This window comes from Lissotriton vulgaris, chromosome 4_1 (assembly GCF_964263255.1).
Source record: "Lissotriton vulgaris chromosome 4_1, aLisVul1.2, whole genome shotgun sequence".
Taxonomy (NCBI): domain Eukaryota; kingdom Metazoa; phylum Chordata; class Amphibia; order Caudata; family Salamandridae; genus Lissotriton; species Lissotriton vulgaris.
In genome coordinates this window covers 1,658,058,008-1,658,076,580 of record NC_141691.1, presented here as the reverse complement: position 1 = coordinate 1,658,076,580, position 18,573 = coordinate 1,658,058,008, and the positions used below count along the sequence as shown (strand labels likewise).

Below are 18,573 nucleotides of genomic sequence, written 5' to 3'. Positions count from 1 at the left end.
CATGGGCTTGTTTTGGGCCTTTTGAATTTTCAAGTTGTGAGATGATGTATTTGAACAGAGTTGATAATTGAGACAATAATAAAGAGTTCAAGTGCAGACCACCAACCTTGGAGGTCTAAGGTATAGATGGTCTAAAGTTGGTGTTTTTGTCCACAAAGTGATTATGAGGATTCTTGCTGAGAGACTTGAATGGAGTACATTTAGCAGAATTAGTGTTGATTGTTTTTAAAAATCTGTCAGGTCTTCTGTTGAAAGAGAGCCTTCCAACGCCTCCTTTACTTGCCTGCAAGACCAGCTGGGATGCATGAACTACTGCATCTTTTAAGCATCAGGCCACTTTGGCAAGAAAGAGGATCAACGCTGTTAGGTTATGAATCATTACCGGACTGAGATTTGCAGAGTACTTTGCGTGGTTTACTCATTTGATACCATGTAAGTTCCGGTACAAACTGAATAAAGTTGTTATAAAAGAAAGATCAAATTGAGATGAAGAGGAGGACACGTACTGTGGTCTGAAGTGCACCTTGGTTGATAATGCATGAGCAGTCCACAGTCGCCCTCGTCTTTCAGTCCCTTTCCGAGTAGCCAAAGGTGGTTGATCTATATTGACCCTTACACCTGGAGGGGTAGTAGTGCTATGATTACCTAAAATAGCGTTCACTATGCATTTGACTTGTATCTACCTTTGGCATCCCTTTGCCAATAGCTTCTTCCTCAAGGCCTTTAATATATCTTGGATGTGGCCATAAAGGGCAAATCAACTTTCAATTCACCATGAGTCACCACCTTAGCAACTATGGGTTCAAGACCAGTGCACATCCGATAGGGAGATAAGAATGAATGCATGCGATATGTTGTTATTTTGGGTTAAACCATTTGCATTGATCTGTTTTTATCTGCTTCTTGTATTATTGAGCTCCCTACCCTGCCATTGAGCTCTGTGGCACCTCCGCCTGTTCATCTATTCAGTGTTTCATCCCTACTATGTACGTACAAAAGAAACCACAAATACTTAAAGACGCCTAGCCTTTAAGATACAAGTCTGCTATTTACACAAACAATCCAAGACCTTCTTGGTATCCTGGTTGGATACTATGCAGATAAACTTCCACTCAATATACGCATTTAAAACCTTTTAAATGCTTTTACTAGGAATACTGTCATTTGACTCTCTCCTGTAAAGAGCGCAAATATGTACTCTCTTTACCGTAGGTCCCAAAGCAAGAGAGACCCTATATCAAACAGCGAAGAGCGAAAAGCAAACATGTCCGCTAACAAGACACACGCATTGAAATAAAATACCAGCATTTGTAAAGCGCTTAGTTACCTCCAGAGAAGTGTCCCGGCGCTGGGGGCCGATGGGAAGATTAGGCAACCTATTGCCCAGAGTCACATGGTGCTAGGCTAACCTGGCGCCGGGGATCCAACCGTGAACCATCTGGTCCGGAGTCAGGCACCCTGGACGCTGTGCCACACTTCTTCTGCATTCTTCAAAGATCACAAGAAGAACAAATGCATACCAACCCTAAGATGAACATAACTGCTTGATGCTCCAAACCTGGAGGAACTGCCTTGCTTAGTGAATTAACCCCTTCGAGACTAATGACGAGCTGGGCTCGTCATGGCGCTTACCTGTCGTGCGCGGATGACAAGGCCAGCTCGTCATGTAACGCGGTAATTTCAAATCTGCCGCGCACAGCGGGAAAAGCCGCCGCAGCGATGCGGTTAAGATAGTTGCACCATGGCTGTCTTACAGTGAACTGCCCTCCTTGGAGAGCCAGATCTACAGCCAGCCACCCAATATGGGGAACCTATAACAGGAGTGTTGTAGGGAGCGATTTAACTTCACTAGGAGGACATTCTCATTCTGCTCTGGTAATAAGGGATAGACCCTGCATCAAACTACAAGACTTACTCGTGATATTAGACGTGAAGTCGGAGACTGCACCTCGGAGAAGACCGCACTAAAGCCACAGTGAGCCCCGAGAAGTGTTAAATGAATGGTGGAGATACATAACCACAGTAAGAGATAGATGCGTGGAGCATATATGTTATGCTATGTTATGTTATGCTGTGTTATGTTATGCTATGTTATAGGGATTTAGAATAGTGCAGAACAGCACACGCCATACGGAGTATCCCCGGTGCTATCAGCTAGTAGAGGAGGCAGCGACAAGTATCATCCTGGCATTTACAATGAAGTGATGTTAAAAAGCCATGTTTTAATGAGCTTTTTTAAAAGCAGAAAAGGCTAAAAGAGCGAATTTGAATAGGTATCTTGTTCCAGTAGTGAGGAGCCAGAAATGAAAACGAACGTCTCCCATTGCAGGTAGTTCAGATACTACGGGAAACAGCTAAAGCAGTATCAGAAAACCTCCGCAACCTGGCCAGAAAATAGAAACTGACGCAGAATCAAATATATAACGGGCCTGTTCTGTACAAGGCCTAATGCGTGAGACACATGAGTTTAAAAATACAGCTTTTCCAGACGGGGAGCCAGCACAGAGAATTAAGCACTGGGCTTTATCTGGCATCTGTGGGTACATGGCAAATCAAACGGACCGTTGTGTTTCGTACCAACTGAGGGTGACACATCAATGCAGAGTCCATGCCCACCATCAATAGAAATGGAAACTGTAACACTTTAAAATAATGGAGGAAATATAAATGATAAGTGTTATTAATGTTCTCCCATTTCTAAGTGTTGCATTTAGACACAGCAGACCTTTTGCTCCCAGTGGCTGGCAGACTTGGTGCCATATTTAAAACTCTAAAATACAACCATTATTTTGAGTGGGAGAAATTTAAAGTGCAGATTTTTTTCCCCATATTGTGAACATTTTTTACTGAACATTTTTCTGCACCTTAACCTTCTCCCATTTAAAAAAAAAATGTGTTGGATGTTCGGATTTTTTATGTAACTGTGCCACATATGGCAAAGGTTAATGCATATGCCACAAGTACATACAACACAGGCTCTCAGTCACCCATACATATATATTTTTAGTTGCAGGTAGCGCAAACTCAACCCAAAGGTATCAGAGCGCTTTACATAAGCACCACTTACGTTACAGACAGCCACGTTCATTTTTGGTAGGTACACGAGATTAGGTGATTTTCCCCGAATACCATTTATACGCACACTTGTTCCATACATCCCTAAAAACACACTTTTCACTGACACAGATGGCAGCCCTGTCCTAGTGCCTCTATTCGTAGTATTTTGATCAAGCCATAGTATCTGGCTCCATGGAAATTACACATAAAGTCAATGAAGCTGGGCGAGGGGGTGTCTGGTAACAATACTCAGTCCATTGGCTTTCACTACCGCTCACTATTTTCACTGATCAGAAGACGCTCTTACTACAAAAATGGTTGGAGACCCCAGCTACAAAGGGACCTGCAGAGCTGTTCACAGCTACCCGCATACTGAAATCCATACACGGCTTCTCTGTCTCTTACAGTTCATTATCCAACACATTGCTATGGCCTGAATCCCATAACACGATAACTGCACCTATGTATGACATGGAAACACTTCCCACATAGGATCACGTTACAGAACCGACACCCTTCCAATGACACACTCTACACGTTGTGGTATGCTGCCCATGCAGGCAAGTGCTTAAACTCTCCACATAGAGGTAGTAGCGCTATATAAATGCTACAGTAAACTACAATACAATCCCTAAACTCTTTTTAAAATTGCAAAAGCAAATACCCTTTGGAGTTACACGAAATATATACAACGGGTTATTATTGGTTTGTCCTACCGCAACGTTGCATACCGTTCTTCACTGCTGGCGCTTTAAGTGCAGTCGCGCCAGCAAACGGCAAAACGCTGCAGTGACAGAGACCTTATTTATATCATCAGAGGCACACTCGGTTACATGCAGTGAATGCGTCCTCATCCGAACCCTTGGCATTTGGACGTGGAACCTGCGCGTCTGCCCAACATTGTACAAATCTGCGATGCATCCGTTTGAAATATTCTCATGACTTGAATTGTGCGTTTCTGCCTTTAAATCCGATGTAGGAAGAATATGGTGGCGAGGCAGCGCCCCCTTGTGTTCATAAATGAAAAGTATTCAAGGAGACGTGGACTTCAAGACAAGTGGTTTTATAAAAGTGACAGTGGACTTAAGGCCCACAATCTTCCCTCGGACGCTTTGGTGTTACAAACGGATGGAATGCATCGCTTTGCCGAGTGGGAATAAACTTGGTGGGGCTGAAAGGAAAGGATTTTACCAAATGAAAAAATGTTGTCCCCAAGAAGAGAAAACATGGGAGCTATCATTGAAAGCATTCCAAGCATTGAGGAGGCAGCTGAAGACGGAAAGACGGAGAGGGTGCTTTTTAGGCCAGATAGATACCTTGCAGTCTCAGAATTTCAAAGCAATCTGTCACAAGTAGTTTCATTGGGCGAGAGAAATCACCCTACATAGGAAAAACACTTCAACTTATTTATTTTACTATTTGGTAAGTATTTTATTGTTGTTGCAATCTTACACGATTTTGCTATTCAACATGATATTAACGATGGCAGACGGTGGTCGAAAGATGTGTTTTTTTGTCAAGGTCACACGTTTGTTTCTAAAGCGGTTGTCATTTTTGGGTGAGAAGATGCGCACTCCCCTCCCTCACCCCCTTTTGTTTTGTAGTACACGCAGCGTGACGTCACTCCAGAGAGTGCATTGACCATATTTTGATTAAACACTCAAAACCTTTGTCTAACAAATAAATAGAATTTAACAATAGAGCACCTTTTGAAAGCAACAATTTAAGAGAGAGTACTTAAAGAATTAAAAACAACGAAATCAACTGAAAATCTTTACCACGTTTACTTTGATTATAAAAATATATGATCCAAACTTTGTGTAACAGTAAAAATGTTACAGTGGTCAATATAAAATTATGAACTGGCAGGGTATTTTTATTTTTACTTTCGTTCTACTTCTGTTACCAAATTAGGGCAGCTGCACAACATTTATATGGAGAGTGACATGTCAAAATGTGATGCCTGCTCTGTGAAGGGACAGGATCTGTCTCCTCAATATTATTCCTATATCTTACAATTCTGGGTAGACTTCTTTATGCACTTCTCAAACCTCTACTCTAACAAGCAGGTGGTTTGTGGTGGAGCACTGGGTGCTGGAACAAGAAGGGCTCACTGATGGGACAGATTCCATATCGAGTGCAGGAGAGATGTAGCAAGAAGCCTACTTCGAAGAGTCCGGGAAAAGTGCAAAAGTAGACATGGGGCAGTATTTGAGGATTGGCGCTGAAATAAAACCCTGCACGGCGGGATGACAATATATTCATGATGTAGTAAAGTTTGCTCTGGTTGGTTATGTGCATGAGAGTGCTAGCTCTGTCGGTGACATGGTGTGAGCCAGTGCACTCAGTTCATCGTGGCAGAACTGGAAACTATGCGCTTAGTTTGGTGTCCAGCTCAGGAAGGGTTGTTTTGACTGGTTCTAGGTGGGTAGTTTGTTTCTTTGGCTGGACCAGGACCCAGTTGTAAAAGAATGAGTGCTGGTGCCCAAAGCTCTGCTCAGAGGCCCCAGTCTGTGTAATTAAATATCTGCTTATAGAATTCCGAAGCAGTTAGCTCATGCCTCTTTAATCCACTGGCAGACGCTGCCGGCCCTTTATTTTACTCCTGCAGGTTCCTGAGTTCTCCCTTTCGAGGTTTTTCTCGTCTTTCTCTCCTCAATCTTTCTGCTTTGTGTGAATGTTTAGTCTTTAGTGTGGGCAACTTTATTTGGTGCAGGTGAAGGCAAACGCAAATTGAATTATTGGATCCTTGTATATAGCGTTGGCAAGACCCAGGTGTATCGGAGCTCTTTACAGACATGATCAAAGCAGTGTTAAGGAAACCTGAGCTACAGAAATCACAGACTTGTTGAGCATTGGGTCACATAAGTTCTGGAGAGGAGCAAGCCTACAGTAAATAGTAAGCTGAGTGATAGAGTCTAGAGGGTTGAAGTGTCGATTGAGGAGAAGATCTTTTAACTGTCTTTTGAAGCTCATATAGGAGGGGTTCGTCCTAATCTGGACTCGGAAGGAGAGGTCAAGTGTTTGAGAGCAGAGAGTGGTTGATATCTGGGCCTAGTCACCTTTCAATTTCATGACCCAATCTAGGTGTGGTGGGTTTCAGGAATGAAATACTTGGGATTGTCATAGGAGATGTGACTGCTTATCCTGCCTTTGATTTCACTGGTGTTTAACGTGCTCATGAAATTTACTAAATTTAGTCTATCTTGAAGGGAAACTAAATTGGGTCCAGAAAGCTTAATTTCTACTCGATCAAGCATTATGCGGACAAATGCAAATAGGGTCGAATGTACTAAAGCTATTGTCCCGATATGCATACCGAATGTTTGCAACCACTACATTATTTTTCAAACCAACCTACATACTATTAGTGTGGTTCATAAAATAGCGGTTCAGAGGCGGCCAAGACCGATCCGCCTAATGACTATTCATGTTGTTTCAACATCAGCTTTAACAGGCCACTGCTCTGCAGCTCCACTCTCGCTGCTTTATGGACCGTCTTTAAATTGTTCATGGATGTCCAAGAAAAGACTGTAATCTGTTGTTATTATAACCCAGTTCAGTGGTACCTATTATGTCCTTCTGGATGAAAGGATGAGTCATTGCCGCTTTGCTTGTGCTTACACATTGCTGATTACACGTAGATCTAATCAGTGAGCTCTTAGCTTACTGAGGAGTCTTTTTTATTTTTATTTTACTTAATTACATTCTTGTAATCTAATTTGCACATGTTCAGACCGGTCTGCCTCGACCAAATCATGTTTTAGCCTATTCATGGGCTGTAATTTGTTTGCAGACAGAGCTGGTGTATAGATGAAAGCACCCGAATATATATTCAAGAGTTTGGCATCACAAATCTTCTATGCTGTAATGTCATTTGAACATTCCCAAATGCTATTACCTTCTGTATTATGTTCTACGATAACCAGAATTACATGATCATTAGTGGTGTTTGGATTTTATTTACAGAAAGAACACGTCAGAGTTCCTGATCAGGGCAGGTCGTGCACTGGTGGATGTCATGGGGCCTGAAGCCGGTCTGCTGAACAGTGGGCCTGTTCCTGTCATTGCCTTGGGAGGGCTGGCAGCTGTCACCACTTTCCTTCTTCTCACTCTCCTCACCCTGTTCTGTTCCAGCTGTGACAGGTAAGGCCCAGTGGAGTATATGTGAGAGGTGTGTGGGTCCAGCTGACCCAAATGAAAGGTGTGCAGCTCAAACCATCACATTCAGGGAATGCAGACTTTGTCAGTCAAGGCCAGGCCCTTACTTGTCGTATTACATTTAGCATCAACCTCGCTTTCCCCATTCGGTTTCATATACATTTGTGTTAACCTAATTGATGCAACTTTGGTGCTACACATGGACGCGGTAGGCACAGCACAAATGCCCCTGCACTGGAAGGCCTTACATACCCTCATGTTAAACTCTGCAATCCTGGAGGTGTGGGGAAGGTCCCTCGGGCCAAGGGGCACAGACCAGCAGCAGGATTGGATCCAAGAGGTGATGATTCTCAGTCCTGACAAGTCCCGAGAGTAGATGCCAGCACTCAGGGACCGACTGAAGGGATTCACGCGCACCTGCCCCATGAAAGGGCGTGAGCGTGAAGGGAGACACCCCGGACCTCTTTGCTTTAGGGGCACATGCAGAGGCTCTACTCGAGAGGGAAGTTAATTTCTCTCTCTGATTCCCGTGTATACGTAGAGTTCCTGCCCCGAGGTCCCACAGACTGTTCTCATATACACAAATCTCTGTGACATGGCTCTTTTGATTACATTTAGAGTGACGAAGGCGTATGCTTTACCGGGCCTAGATGTACCAACCCCGCCCGCGCCCCCCATAGTAGGTGGTAATCAACGTCTGGTGAGCAACCCTGAGGGTTTTAGTGATAGCAGCGCCAGTGCTTTATGTGAGCTGGTGGTGTTATTTAATGATAAGCAGAACAACAGTTGTTTATTAGTTCAACATACATTAAAAACAACTAATACCTGCTCCCAAGCCATTCTCAAGCCTGTGGTGGCCTCAAGCAGTCTGCATTGTTCATATGGGAGTGTGACGATTTGTAGTTGTGTTGTTACTGTCATTGGCGGCGCTACCAGAGGCAATGGGGGGTGCAGCTGCTGTGGCCTCCTGACCAGGGCCCGGGCACTTATTCTTTTACAAAGCACTGATCAGCGCCACACCTGACAGAAGTATCCAGAGAGTAGAAACATAACTCATGCCTAGACTTCCTCATCATGAATCTTTTTTTGGAAAGAAAACATTTCTACGCATACCTGCCAACCCACAGTGGCAGGGAAAACGAGATAGGTTTTTTGTGGGGGGGGGGGGGGGGGTAAAAAGCCTCTAGGTACTTCTTGGCCCGAGGCCCGGCCCCTTCAAGGCCCCGCCCCCCCACCTCAAAGGGTGAGATTGTTCTTTAAGTTGGCAGGCATATCTAAGTATGTTCTGATGGCCGACAGCTCAAGGGCGAGGGCTTTTGTCATCCGTGTAGCCAAGGGGTAACGAAGGCCCCCTGCAGCGCGTGGGGGTGGCAACCTTCCAAGGGGAGGGGTATTTAGCTCAAGGCCAAGTAATATTTGTGAAATATGCAAGAATCGGACACCTGTGTGAGCCCATCGTTTTGCACTTACGCCACTGCTTGTTGTGGATATAAATCACTTTTTGGGATCCAAACCAAATCTTCGAAACCAAACTATGGTATGTTATGTATACAGAGAAGTGTGTTTTGCATTTTGTCTACGAGGGGGGAAGTAGCGAGACAGGGCGAAACAGAGACTGGCTGTGTTTGGAGAGCAGAGGGCTTTGTAGTTGCCCACTCCGCAGAGCGATGCATCCATTTTCTTAAAAAAAAGGCCCACAGAGGACCAATGAAAATAGGAGTAAACGATTTCCTATAGTCAAACAACTACAAGGCTATCTCACGTGACAGAAGAGGGAATATGGAAACCCTGAAGTTATCAAACTTTTTTAAAGTGTCTTTCTACATCTCACAAAGTCCTTTTTGATGTATTTAAAGTGTTGTAACTGTGCCAATCGTGTTTCTTGCAATTGTTTGACTTTGACCTCGCTTCAGTGTGGCCATCTTAGTGCCAATATTGGCAACTCACCCAACCCGCACAACATAGTAATCTCATAATAAAGAAACAAACAAGACAGAGTAATAGTTGGAGAAAAGATTGCTGAAATATGCCAACATGGTGGGTCAACTTTCGGGCGATCCAAGGGCAGGCAGAAGTGACTCCCCTAATCTACCCTGCCCACCTGATGACCCACTGCACCGTGGTCAAACCAATCAATGCTAACCATTTTGGGGAATTGCCCCCTTACATTCAGTGGACCACCAGTCCACCCTTTTAGTTGCGCCCTTTTAGGGACAAGCATGTCTAGGCAAGCCCCCGGTTGGTCAGGTTTACAACTGCCTGAAGGACTAGCGGGGCACCGTCGTTCCTGGAGGGTTTTGCCGTAAGGACTCCTGGGGTTGTTTGGCATTTGCACCATTCTTGTGCTTCTGAAAAGGGTACCCTATGTAGCATTCAGCCTCTGTATCGCCCTGTAACTCCGCTATAGCTCTGGGTGTGGCACCCGTCACACCCAGGGCCCTCACCAAGGCAGGCAACTTTTTTACTTACACCTGGCTGACTCTAGGGCATCACCCAGGTCCTTCAGGAACAGGTCTATGCCCACTCTAGACAGATTGACCATGTGAAAGAAGAGGGAATATGGAAACCCTGAAGTTATCAAACTTTAAAAAGGTGTCTTTCTACATCTCAAGAAGTGCTTTTTTGATGTATTTAAAGTGTTGTGACTGTGCCAGCGTGTTTTTTGTCATTGTTTAACCTTGACCTGGCTTCAGTGTGGCCACCTTTGTTTGGAGTGAGATAATTCTGAAAAACGAAGCAACCAGCTAGCATATGTATGGAGAAACTCCCAGCAGCACGGGTTAAATCTCCTGAAAACAGCAATTGTTATCTACTTCCATTAAGGGTACTTGAATGTCCAGTTCATCAGTCTGATGTTAGAATTTCATCTCGGTTTTAATCCTTCTGCATATGGGACCTTTACTTTTAGGCAGGGCTGACTTTAGTTTGGCACCTTTCATGCTCTACAATCAGTGGTCTTCAAACTGGGGACGGGCCCCCTTAGGGGGGCCCCAACTGATCCCAGGAGGGGCGCCAGGCTCTGCTCAAAAGAAGCATTTAGCTGATAACAGTGCTTTGTTTTAAGATGACAAAGAGTGTCACAAAGCCGCTCTGTTATGGCCCATCGCTAACATGTTTTGTCCTTTATATTCTAGCTGGGAGAAGGTGTTAAAGCACACTATGTAAAGGTACGCAATGAGAAAAAAAATATTTGGCCACCAAAATTGATCTGGCTAGAAATAGTAGTAGGGAACTTCTTAAGATTGTAAAGGACTTTGTTTCTCCTAGAGTCACTCATAGTGCCTTTGTGAATGGACCAACCAGATCGCTAAACTTTTCTACGATAAGATTAAGGCCATTCAAGATAACTTTGATAGGCCTGCTCTCCTGAATCAGAATGAGGGGCTGCTCCTGAGGAAAGATTCCAGGGAAGAACTATTGCTGGAGTTTCCTCCTGTGTCTTTAGATACTTCACTTACTATTATGAAGACACTAAAATCTGGGTCCCCTATGGATCCTTGTCCAGCAAAAATAATAGCAGCTGTTGCAGAAGTTTTAAACCCTGCTGTAAATAGAGTTCTTAATCTTTCCTTGTCCAGCGGACAAGTGCCGACCAGATGGAAACAGGGAAAAATCCTCCCCCTCCTCAAGAAACCTTCAGCGGATCCTACTGTAGTTAGCAATTATAGGCCTATTACATTGCTCCCTTTTTTTGCCAAGGCTTGGGGGAAAGATGTAAACAAGGTTATTACGAACTTTATTGAGGCCACTAATGCCCTTCATCCTAGCCAGTCGGGTTTTCGGGCCAACTACAGTCCTGAACAGCCTTCTTTGAGGTCAAAGAAAGCATCAAAGCCACCCTCGACAGAGGAGGTAAGGCAGTTTTAATACTGTTAGACCTCTCGGCGTCCTTTGATACCGTGCCCCATGGACGCCTCCTTCAGAGGCTAAAGGAGTGTGGTTTTGGGGGCACGGTTCTAGGATGGTTCTCATCCTTTCTGGAAGACCGTCAGCAATCGGTCTGGTCACCACCTTTCTCAGCCGATATCCCCATGCTGAATGTTGCAGTGCCTCAGGGCTCAGTTCTGAGCCCCACTCTTTCTAATATTTGTATGGCACCCCTTGCCTCCTTAGTAGAGAATCTAGGGGCCAAGGTTCTCACCTACGCCGATGATTCTCAACTTTTGTCTACTTACGAAAGAGATCAGCCATTTAACAAAGTCAAATACGTCCTTGTTTAAATACTGTATTTGACTGGTTCTGACTGAATCAACTTTCATGTAACTCAGCCAAGACCGAAATTATTTTCTTCGGGCATACTCCGGGTGACGAATGGTGGAAGTGGTGGCCCCAGGATCAACCGGCCCAGTCCAGTCCTGTTACTGCTGTTAGAAATCTTGGTGTTATGATGGACTCTGATCTTTCTATGAAGACCCAGGTTCAGTCAGTGGCTGGCATGTGCTTCAGGCTTTTAAAAATGATGTGGAATTTCCTCTCATTGCTGCCACTGTCTCATAGAAAGAGAGTGGTTCAAGCCTTAATAATGTCAAGACTGGACTACGCTAATGTGCTCTACTTAGGTATTCCCAAGTATCTACTGAGCCGTCTTCAGGTTGTCCAAAATTCAGCCGCTAGAGCAATCTCCATGGTTGGGCCGAGAACACATATGACTAGCCTTTTGAAATCACTACATTGGTTACCAATAAAAAATAGAGTTGATTTCAAGTCTCTCGTGTTGACCTTTAAGGCTCTCCATAACGGCGGGGCTCAGTATATCAGAAAAATAATTATGCCCTATAGCCCAGCCAGGGCTTTGAGGTCATCAACTCAACATTTGTTGTTGGTACCAAAATTCTGCCAGATCAGGAAGGGTGGTCGCTCCTTTCAGGTGGTAGTGAGCAGTCTCTGGAACTCGCTGCCAATATCCTTGAGACAAGAATATGAGCTCCTAAGCTTTAGACGCCAACTTAAGACCTTGCTGTTCCATCAATAGTGTGAATTGCGTTTGATTGAGAGTATTCTGGGTCCTCTCTTTCAGGGTCTTCTTTCTTCTTCTTTTTCTTTAGCGCCGGGACACTCCATGGAGTAGCTGTGCGCTTGTATAAATATCCCATAACATTAACATTAACAAAAGGGAAGGTACTCCAAATATTCTTCAAACCCCTCACCCCTATAGTCACAAGGCAGATACTGTATACATGTATGTGTTGTAAATGTATGATACGGTACAAGTAAGGCCTGCTTGGCCAGAATAGTATGTTTGGCAATCATGGATTTGATTGCATTTTTAAAACGTTAAGAGAACGTAACTGCAATGTTTAAATATGTATAGACATATTTAAACATTGCCAATTTAATAAAATATTTTTGAAAAATTATGAGGGGGTCCCCAATAATTTTTTCCACCCACTGGGGGGGCGTGGCATTAAAAAGTTAGAAGACCACTTCTCTACATAATAGCGATAATAATATTTGGGAAAGCGTTATTTATGTTTAGTTTTTTAAATATATATTGCTGTTGTGTTTTTAATATCTAAACACACATGTACTAAAACTCGCTATTGACAATGTATTTAATCAAGTACTGATGTCAGGCTGCACTGTCTTTCATGGAAGCCCTGAACAGGCACCCGACTGCCCTTAGAAGCTCCGTAAGTAGTCGGGCAAGCGGCCACTTAGGGTGTCACTGTGCACCCCTTTGGTAAGCTCTCCTCACAATCATTCCTACTGGTCTCCATCCATGCACACCAAGGTGAGCGCTGCTAACACGAGAGCCTCAACCCGGCGTTCTTTAACACCCAGAAATACCACATGGATTTAGCGTAGTCGGTGATATTTGGGGGTGTGAAGCTCAGATTTTCCAACTAAAAATCAGTGAGCTCCAGGGTGGAGGGGTGAGATGAAGAAGGTTCGAGAAGGACTGTTCCCATGAGGAGAATTGTCAGTGCATTAGGTGGGCCTCTGCCTAGAGTGGAACAGTTAGCTAAAAACGATGGCTTGAAATACCCCTAGTGATTGCCAGTTTAGACTGGTTTCAAGCATCCGTCCCATCACCTTTTGGGTGCTTGTTGTCAGTAGTGAACCTGAGGCCGGCGCAGCTTTCCATGCATACTGCTGCCAATGTTTGTGAATTCAAAAGAGTAGTACATTTGCATCCATTCAAGGAGTACTTCTAAACGTGCAGGTTTGCTACTTTTTCGATAAACAAATCACTAAGTTTAGTTAATCTCCAAATCAGAAAAATTAACAAGTTAAAAACTATTTAGCGAAATGATGGCAGTGAGAAAAACCAACAGAGGCTCAGTGGACCCGACTCAGGCCTGCAAGACCCAACTACCAAGCCAAAAATGCATTACTTGGGGGTTGCAACACCCCGCATCCCGATCCTATGCCCCTGAATCTCACTGCTTTCTCTGTGCACAGAGACTGTCCTCAGGTGGCGGTGCGCCATCTACTCTCTTAAACTGTGACCTGGGGCTTTCATTTAGATCTTGGTCTCATAAAGTTGTATTTCAGGCCTGTGTTGGCATCAAAGAATCACATTTCTGCGAGCATCAGCCTATAGATTTAATGAGAAGCAGTGAATCTTTTATCCAAAACTTCAGGCATTTCGTTTGACTTTGGTGGCGTTGTGGATAAGCACCATAAACAATAGCTTTGAACAAAAAAGTAGTGGAACATCATTATACAAAACTTGTGTTTAGAATAGTTAATATTCAACACTTACATCTGCTGCTCTGAAAGGTTTCAGCTCACGTGCAGCCGGGGATCATGTCCCGAACATCACTGTGAAACAAGCATTTTCAATGCAATGGTTTCGCCTTTGGAAAAGTTTGAGCTATTGGCATTGTTAATGACAACATTTTTATTTATGTGTTGGTTTTGAAAACAGATAAATAAATGGCATTGTCACTTACATTGTTATTAGCTTAATCTCTGGAGTCTCTAGAACTCCATAGCACTCCCTAGCACTGTGCACTTCCTAGCTTCCCTAGTCCCTCCGCACCTCTTAGCATTGTGCACTCCCTAGCTTCCCTAGTCCCTCCGCACCTCTTAGCATTGTGCACTCCCTAGCTTCCCTAGTCCCTCCGCGCCTCTTAGCATTGTGCACTCCCTAGCACTCTCTAGTCATTTCCTAGCACTCCTTAGTCACTCCTTAGTCACTCCCTAGTCACTCTGCACTCCCTAGTCACTCTGCACTCCCTAGTCACACATGCACACTTAGAGCCACACCCCCCCAAAGCCACACACTCCACCCAGAGCTACACACACACCACCCCAGAGCCACACACACACCACCCCAGAGCCACACACCACCCCAGAGCCACACACACATACACACTTTGAGCTACACATATATAGCCAGAGCCACACACATACACACTGATTACAAACACACCCAGAGCCACACCCAGATGCACACACAGAGCTACACATACATACCCAGAGTCACACACATATAGAGTTATACATACACCCAGAGTTACACACACATATACACACACATACAGAGCCACACACACATACACACCTAGAGCCACATACACACACCCAGAGCCACACAAAGACATACACACACAGAGCCACACGCACACACACACATCCTGAGCCACACACACTCAGATCCACACACACAGAGCTCCACACACACACACCTAGAGACACACATACACCTAGAGCTACACGCCGCTTGCAAGCTGTCTAGGCTCGACCTAAAAATCAGAGTGGAGAAAATAAGAGTGGCAAAGTGTTTTGTTTCTAATAGATAGATTACTGTTGTGTGGCAAAGTTCGTAAACAAACTGGGGAATTTTCATCTGGGATTTGTATACACTAGGGTACTGCAATCTACAAGTCAATATGCTAAGCGTAATTACTGGCAAATGTAAAACATTGGCTTTATCAGTCATGTGACAGTACCAAAACTTATCCTAGTAGAAACCACCTTTCACAGAATGCAGAGTTAAAATGATTCATTTTTTACAAAACTGGTAGCGACAGAAGTACGATGTTGAGATTCAGCACCGTGTTGGTTGCTGCTACTGGGCACATGCATTAGTCGTAAAGCTAACATTAATTTAGAGGCTTTATACCTGCCAACAATTATGCCGACATCGCCGCAAAAAGCCGCAAAACAATGTCACTGAAGCCAAGCATGCATGCTTAGATAGCTGCAGTACCTTTTTTAGTACAGTAAATTGATCAAACATCCTGGCCATTTACAATTAAGAGTGGAAGTACGGATAGATAGATTTTTTTTTTTTTTAAACAACGAGATAGAAACAATTACTTTCATATGTAATTATTGGATTTACGATATTAAGAGGCATGGGAAACATGCACAGATGGGCAAATGTTCTATATCTGTGATTTAAAAAACTCTTTCTTCAGCAACACCAAATCCCTGCATTTTTTAATATTAATTAAGAAGCCTCCTTTTCAAAAAAATGTGTGCCCCAAGGCCAAGGGATTCCTGAAACCCGTCCTTCACATCTGACTTGGGCATTTCAGACGAATAGGTCTCCAAGCCCCCCGAGGTCTGGCTCCTTTTACAAGATGTGCAGAAAACAGGGGCTAATGGGGCTTTGCTGAATGCACGGCTCTGCATGTCTCCTCCTGGGAGGCGGCCGAGCAGATGTGATATGGTAGGGAAGCAGCATTACTGATGGCGTGCAGCCCAAGGAAACTGCCAACCCCGTACACAGAAAGGACACGCCCCTGCAATGTGTTTGCCACCTACATCTACCACCAAAATAGAGGCCAGTTTAATATATCATTACCACAAAAAATGCATATGCAAATAATGTCTGCTGGATTCCAAGAGTCTTTGAAACATTCACTGGCACGCTGAAATATGAGTCAACTCGCCTAGCTTTTAATGGAAAGGGTACAAGGCTGACTAAAATGTGTAACTGACCATGGTCAGGTGCATGACGGGAATATGACTATATGTATCCACTTGTAATAAGTGGGCACCAGACTTAAGCAGTGGCTACAATGATGTTGACTGTGCACGTCAGAAAAACATCCAAGGGTCGCAGTGCACACAAAGCGCCTTGCAGATGCCTGCAGTGTGTAACGCACGCGTTTCTCAAGTAACTCAATGCACAGGAGCTCGTGGAACACACAAGCCAAAGATTGTTGTAGAGACCGGATATGATGCCCCTGAGCTCCTCATAGATGCTCTCTGTAATTACATTTACTTTGATAGAGTTTGCACAGCGCTGTGCATGGCAGATATAGCTGTTAATCAATAGGATTCGTTGTTGAGACTCGTGAAGGATGAAAGGCTGATTTAACCCGGGTTAAATGTGAAGACTTGACCTGGTGATTAAACACGGACCTCAACACTGATTAGTTCATTTTAATAAGTTATATTACAGAAGAGCTACAAGTTATCTTGCCAAATGCAAAATTATTTTTCAAAGGCGAGTTCAAAATTAATAAACCTACTGGTCAGTAATGCCAAAAAAATGGAAAATGCATGTGAAGGGCAAGCTATAAATCAATGCACAACTGCTACAACATAATCCATATTTTACAGGTGTGCTCGTCTTTATGCAGACATACATAGCCATGGCCCTTTTTAAATCGCATATGATATCCTCCCAGTGATGCTCGGCGTAAAAACACTACTCACAGTCGCTTCCACCCCCATGTTTTGGCAGCAGTCGCTTTTCCGTGATCTTCACGATGAGTACTTGAAAGTAACCACTCCACGCACAAAAAATACTCACTCGGCGCGAGAGAAGAGTGGTCGTGGTCAAATGAGGACAAATTTATGCTAATCTTTGATAAACATTCACAAACAAACATTTATTTCGCTTTCGACACGTTGGCCCCGTTTGAAAGCATGGAGGCGAAGCCAGGATGATGTGTGTGTGTGGGGGGAAAGAGGGGGGGGGCCTAACATAAAGATGCAAAGGATAGCTTAGAGGCTGCCACAGAGCATAAATATTCAGAGAGAAGATTATAGGATTCGTGCAGAAATTGCCGCGCTCCTCGTCCACATGACACCGCTCAGCTATCACGCCCAGCTGCCCTGCCTCTCGTGCCTCCCAGCAGCGCTTACCGGCCACAGAAATTGCCGCGCTCCTCGTCCACATGACACCGCTCAGCTATCACGCCCAGCTGCCCTGCCTCTCGTGCCTCCCAGCAGCGCTTACCGGCCACAGAAATTGCCGCGCTCCTCGTCCACATGACACCGCTCAGCTATCACGCCCAGCTGCCCTGCCTCTCGTGCCTCCCAGCAGCGCTGTCTCAGGATTCGCAGGACGTCTGGTCTCAGAGCAACGGCCGACGCCCCGCAGCGGTGCTCCTCCACTCCAATGGCTGCCAGGCACTTTTCGAGCCCTCCATCTCGGGCCTCGGTGCCTCCGCCTGCCGGCAGTCTCCACGGTTTCATCCGCGGCCCCAAGTCGAGATCCGCTTTGCTCCGCAGGCTCCCCGCACAACTCCTTACCGCACAGGCTTTAGAAACACCTCTGCAGGGTAAATTGCAGGATAATTAGGGGTCAAACTCTGGAGCCCTACACGGACATGTCTGCCATGTTGGCTGGCTAGCCACGCCCCCTGCCCATTTGCACAGTGACGTATACGGAGGAAAAAGACACTCAGCAACACGGGAGGGGCGGAGATGTTCCTAATGTTGAACCCGGGAGGGGCGGGAGAGTACACGAACGGCGGGAGGGGGGCGGGAGAGGACGAGGGAGGCGGGAGAGTACACGAACGGCGGGAGGGGGGCGGGAGAGGAAGGCGGGAGAGGGGCAGCTAGGAACAAATAAGGAGACCCGTCCCGAGCAGCAAGGGAGGTGCCGGCAATGCCGGAACAGACTCGGGGGCGTTCCCGGCGTCGCGTGACGTCGGCAAAAGCCAAAGAATCTCGGGAACGCCCCCGTGTCTGGTCCGGCATTGACGGACAGGCCCCTCGTCCAATGGCTAGGCTCCATTTATGGAGCTAGCCAATGGGACGGGGGGGCGTGTTCCAGAGTGCTTACTGTACTCAATAGATTTCTCTGGAGGCGGAGCCTAACGGCTCCGTCCCCCAGCGAAACCTAAAAAGGACGTTGCGAGTTAAGAGTCTGGATTTCCAGCAAGTGCATCAATTGTTCTGTTTTTAGGAAGTTGTGTAAACTGGGCTGTCAAGTGTTTGAGCACTTAACTCTGAAAGCTCTGCTGTGAAGCGCTATGTTTGTTATAGCATAAGGTACACCACAAGACCCAGGCAATAACCCAGTTTTGAACGGCCATTGGCTCTGTTGATGACCAATGAGAGCTTAGCTCACTTACTTATAACACATGGCAATCACTGAAACCCAGTTTCAAGGCGCAATAAAACAACAGTAGCAGACAAGATAGGTAAAAATAATGTAAAACA

General features: G+C 45.1%; 1 protein-coding gene across 5 annotated transcripts in view; it reads left to right on the top strand.

Annotated features, from left to right (window-relative positions):
• Positions 1 to 18,573, top strand: part of PAG1 (phosphoprotein membrane anchor with glycosphingolipid microdomains 1) — a 485,100-nt gene that overhangs the window by 373,594 nt on the left and 92,933 nt on the right. For all 5 annotated transcript variants that reach the window (XM_086965925.1, XM_086965928.1, XM_086965926.1 and 2 more), the window contains one exon: positions 7,027 to 7,203. In XM_086965925.1, the coding sequence (XP_086822051.1) occupies positions 7,079 to 7,203 (125 nt within the window). In that variant the 5' untranslated portion in view covers positions 7,027 to 7,078. The remainder of the gene's footprint in view (positions 1 to 7,026; positions 7,204 to 18,573) is intronic.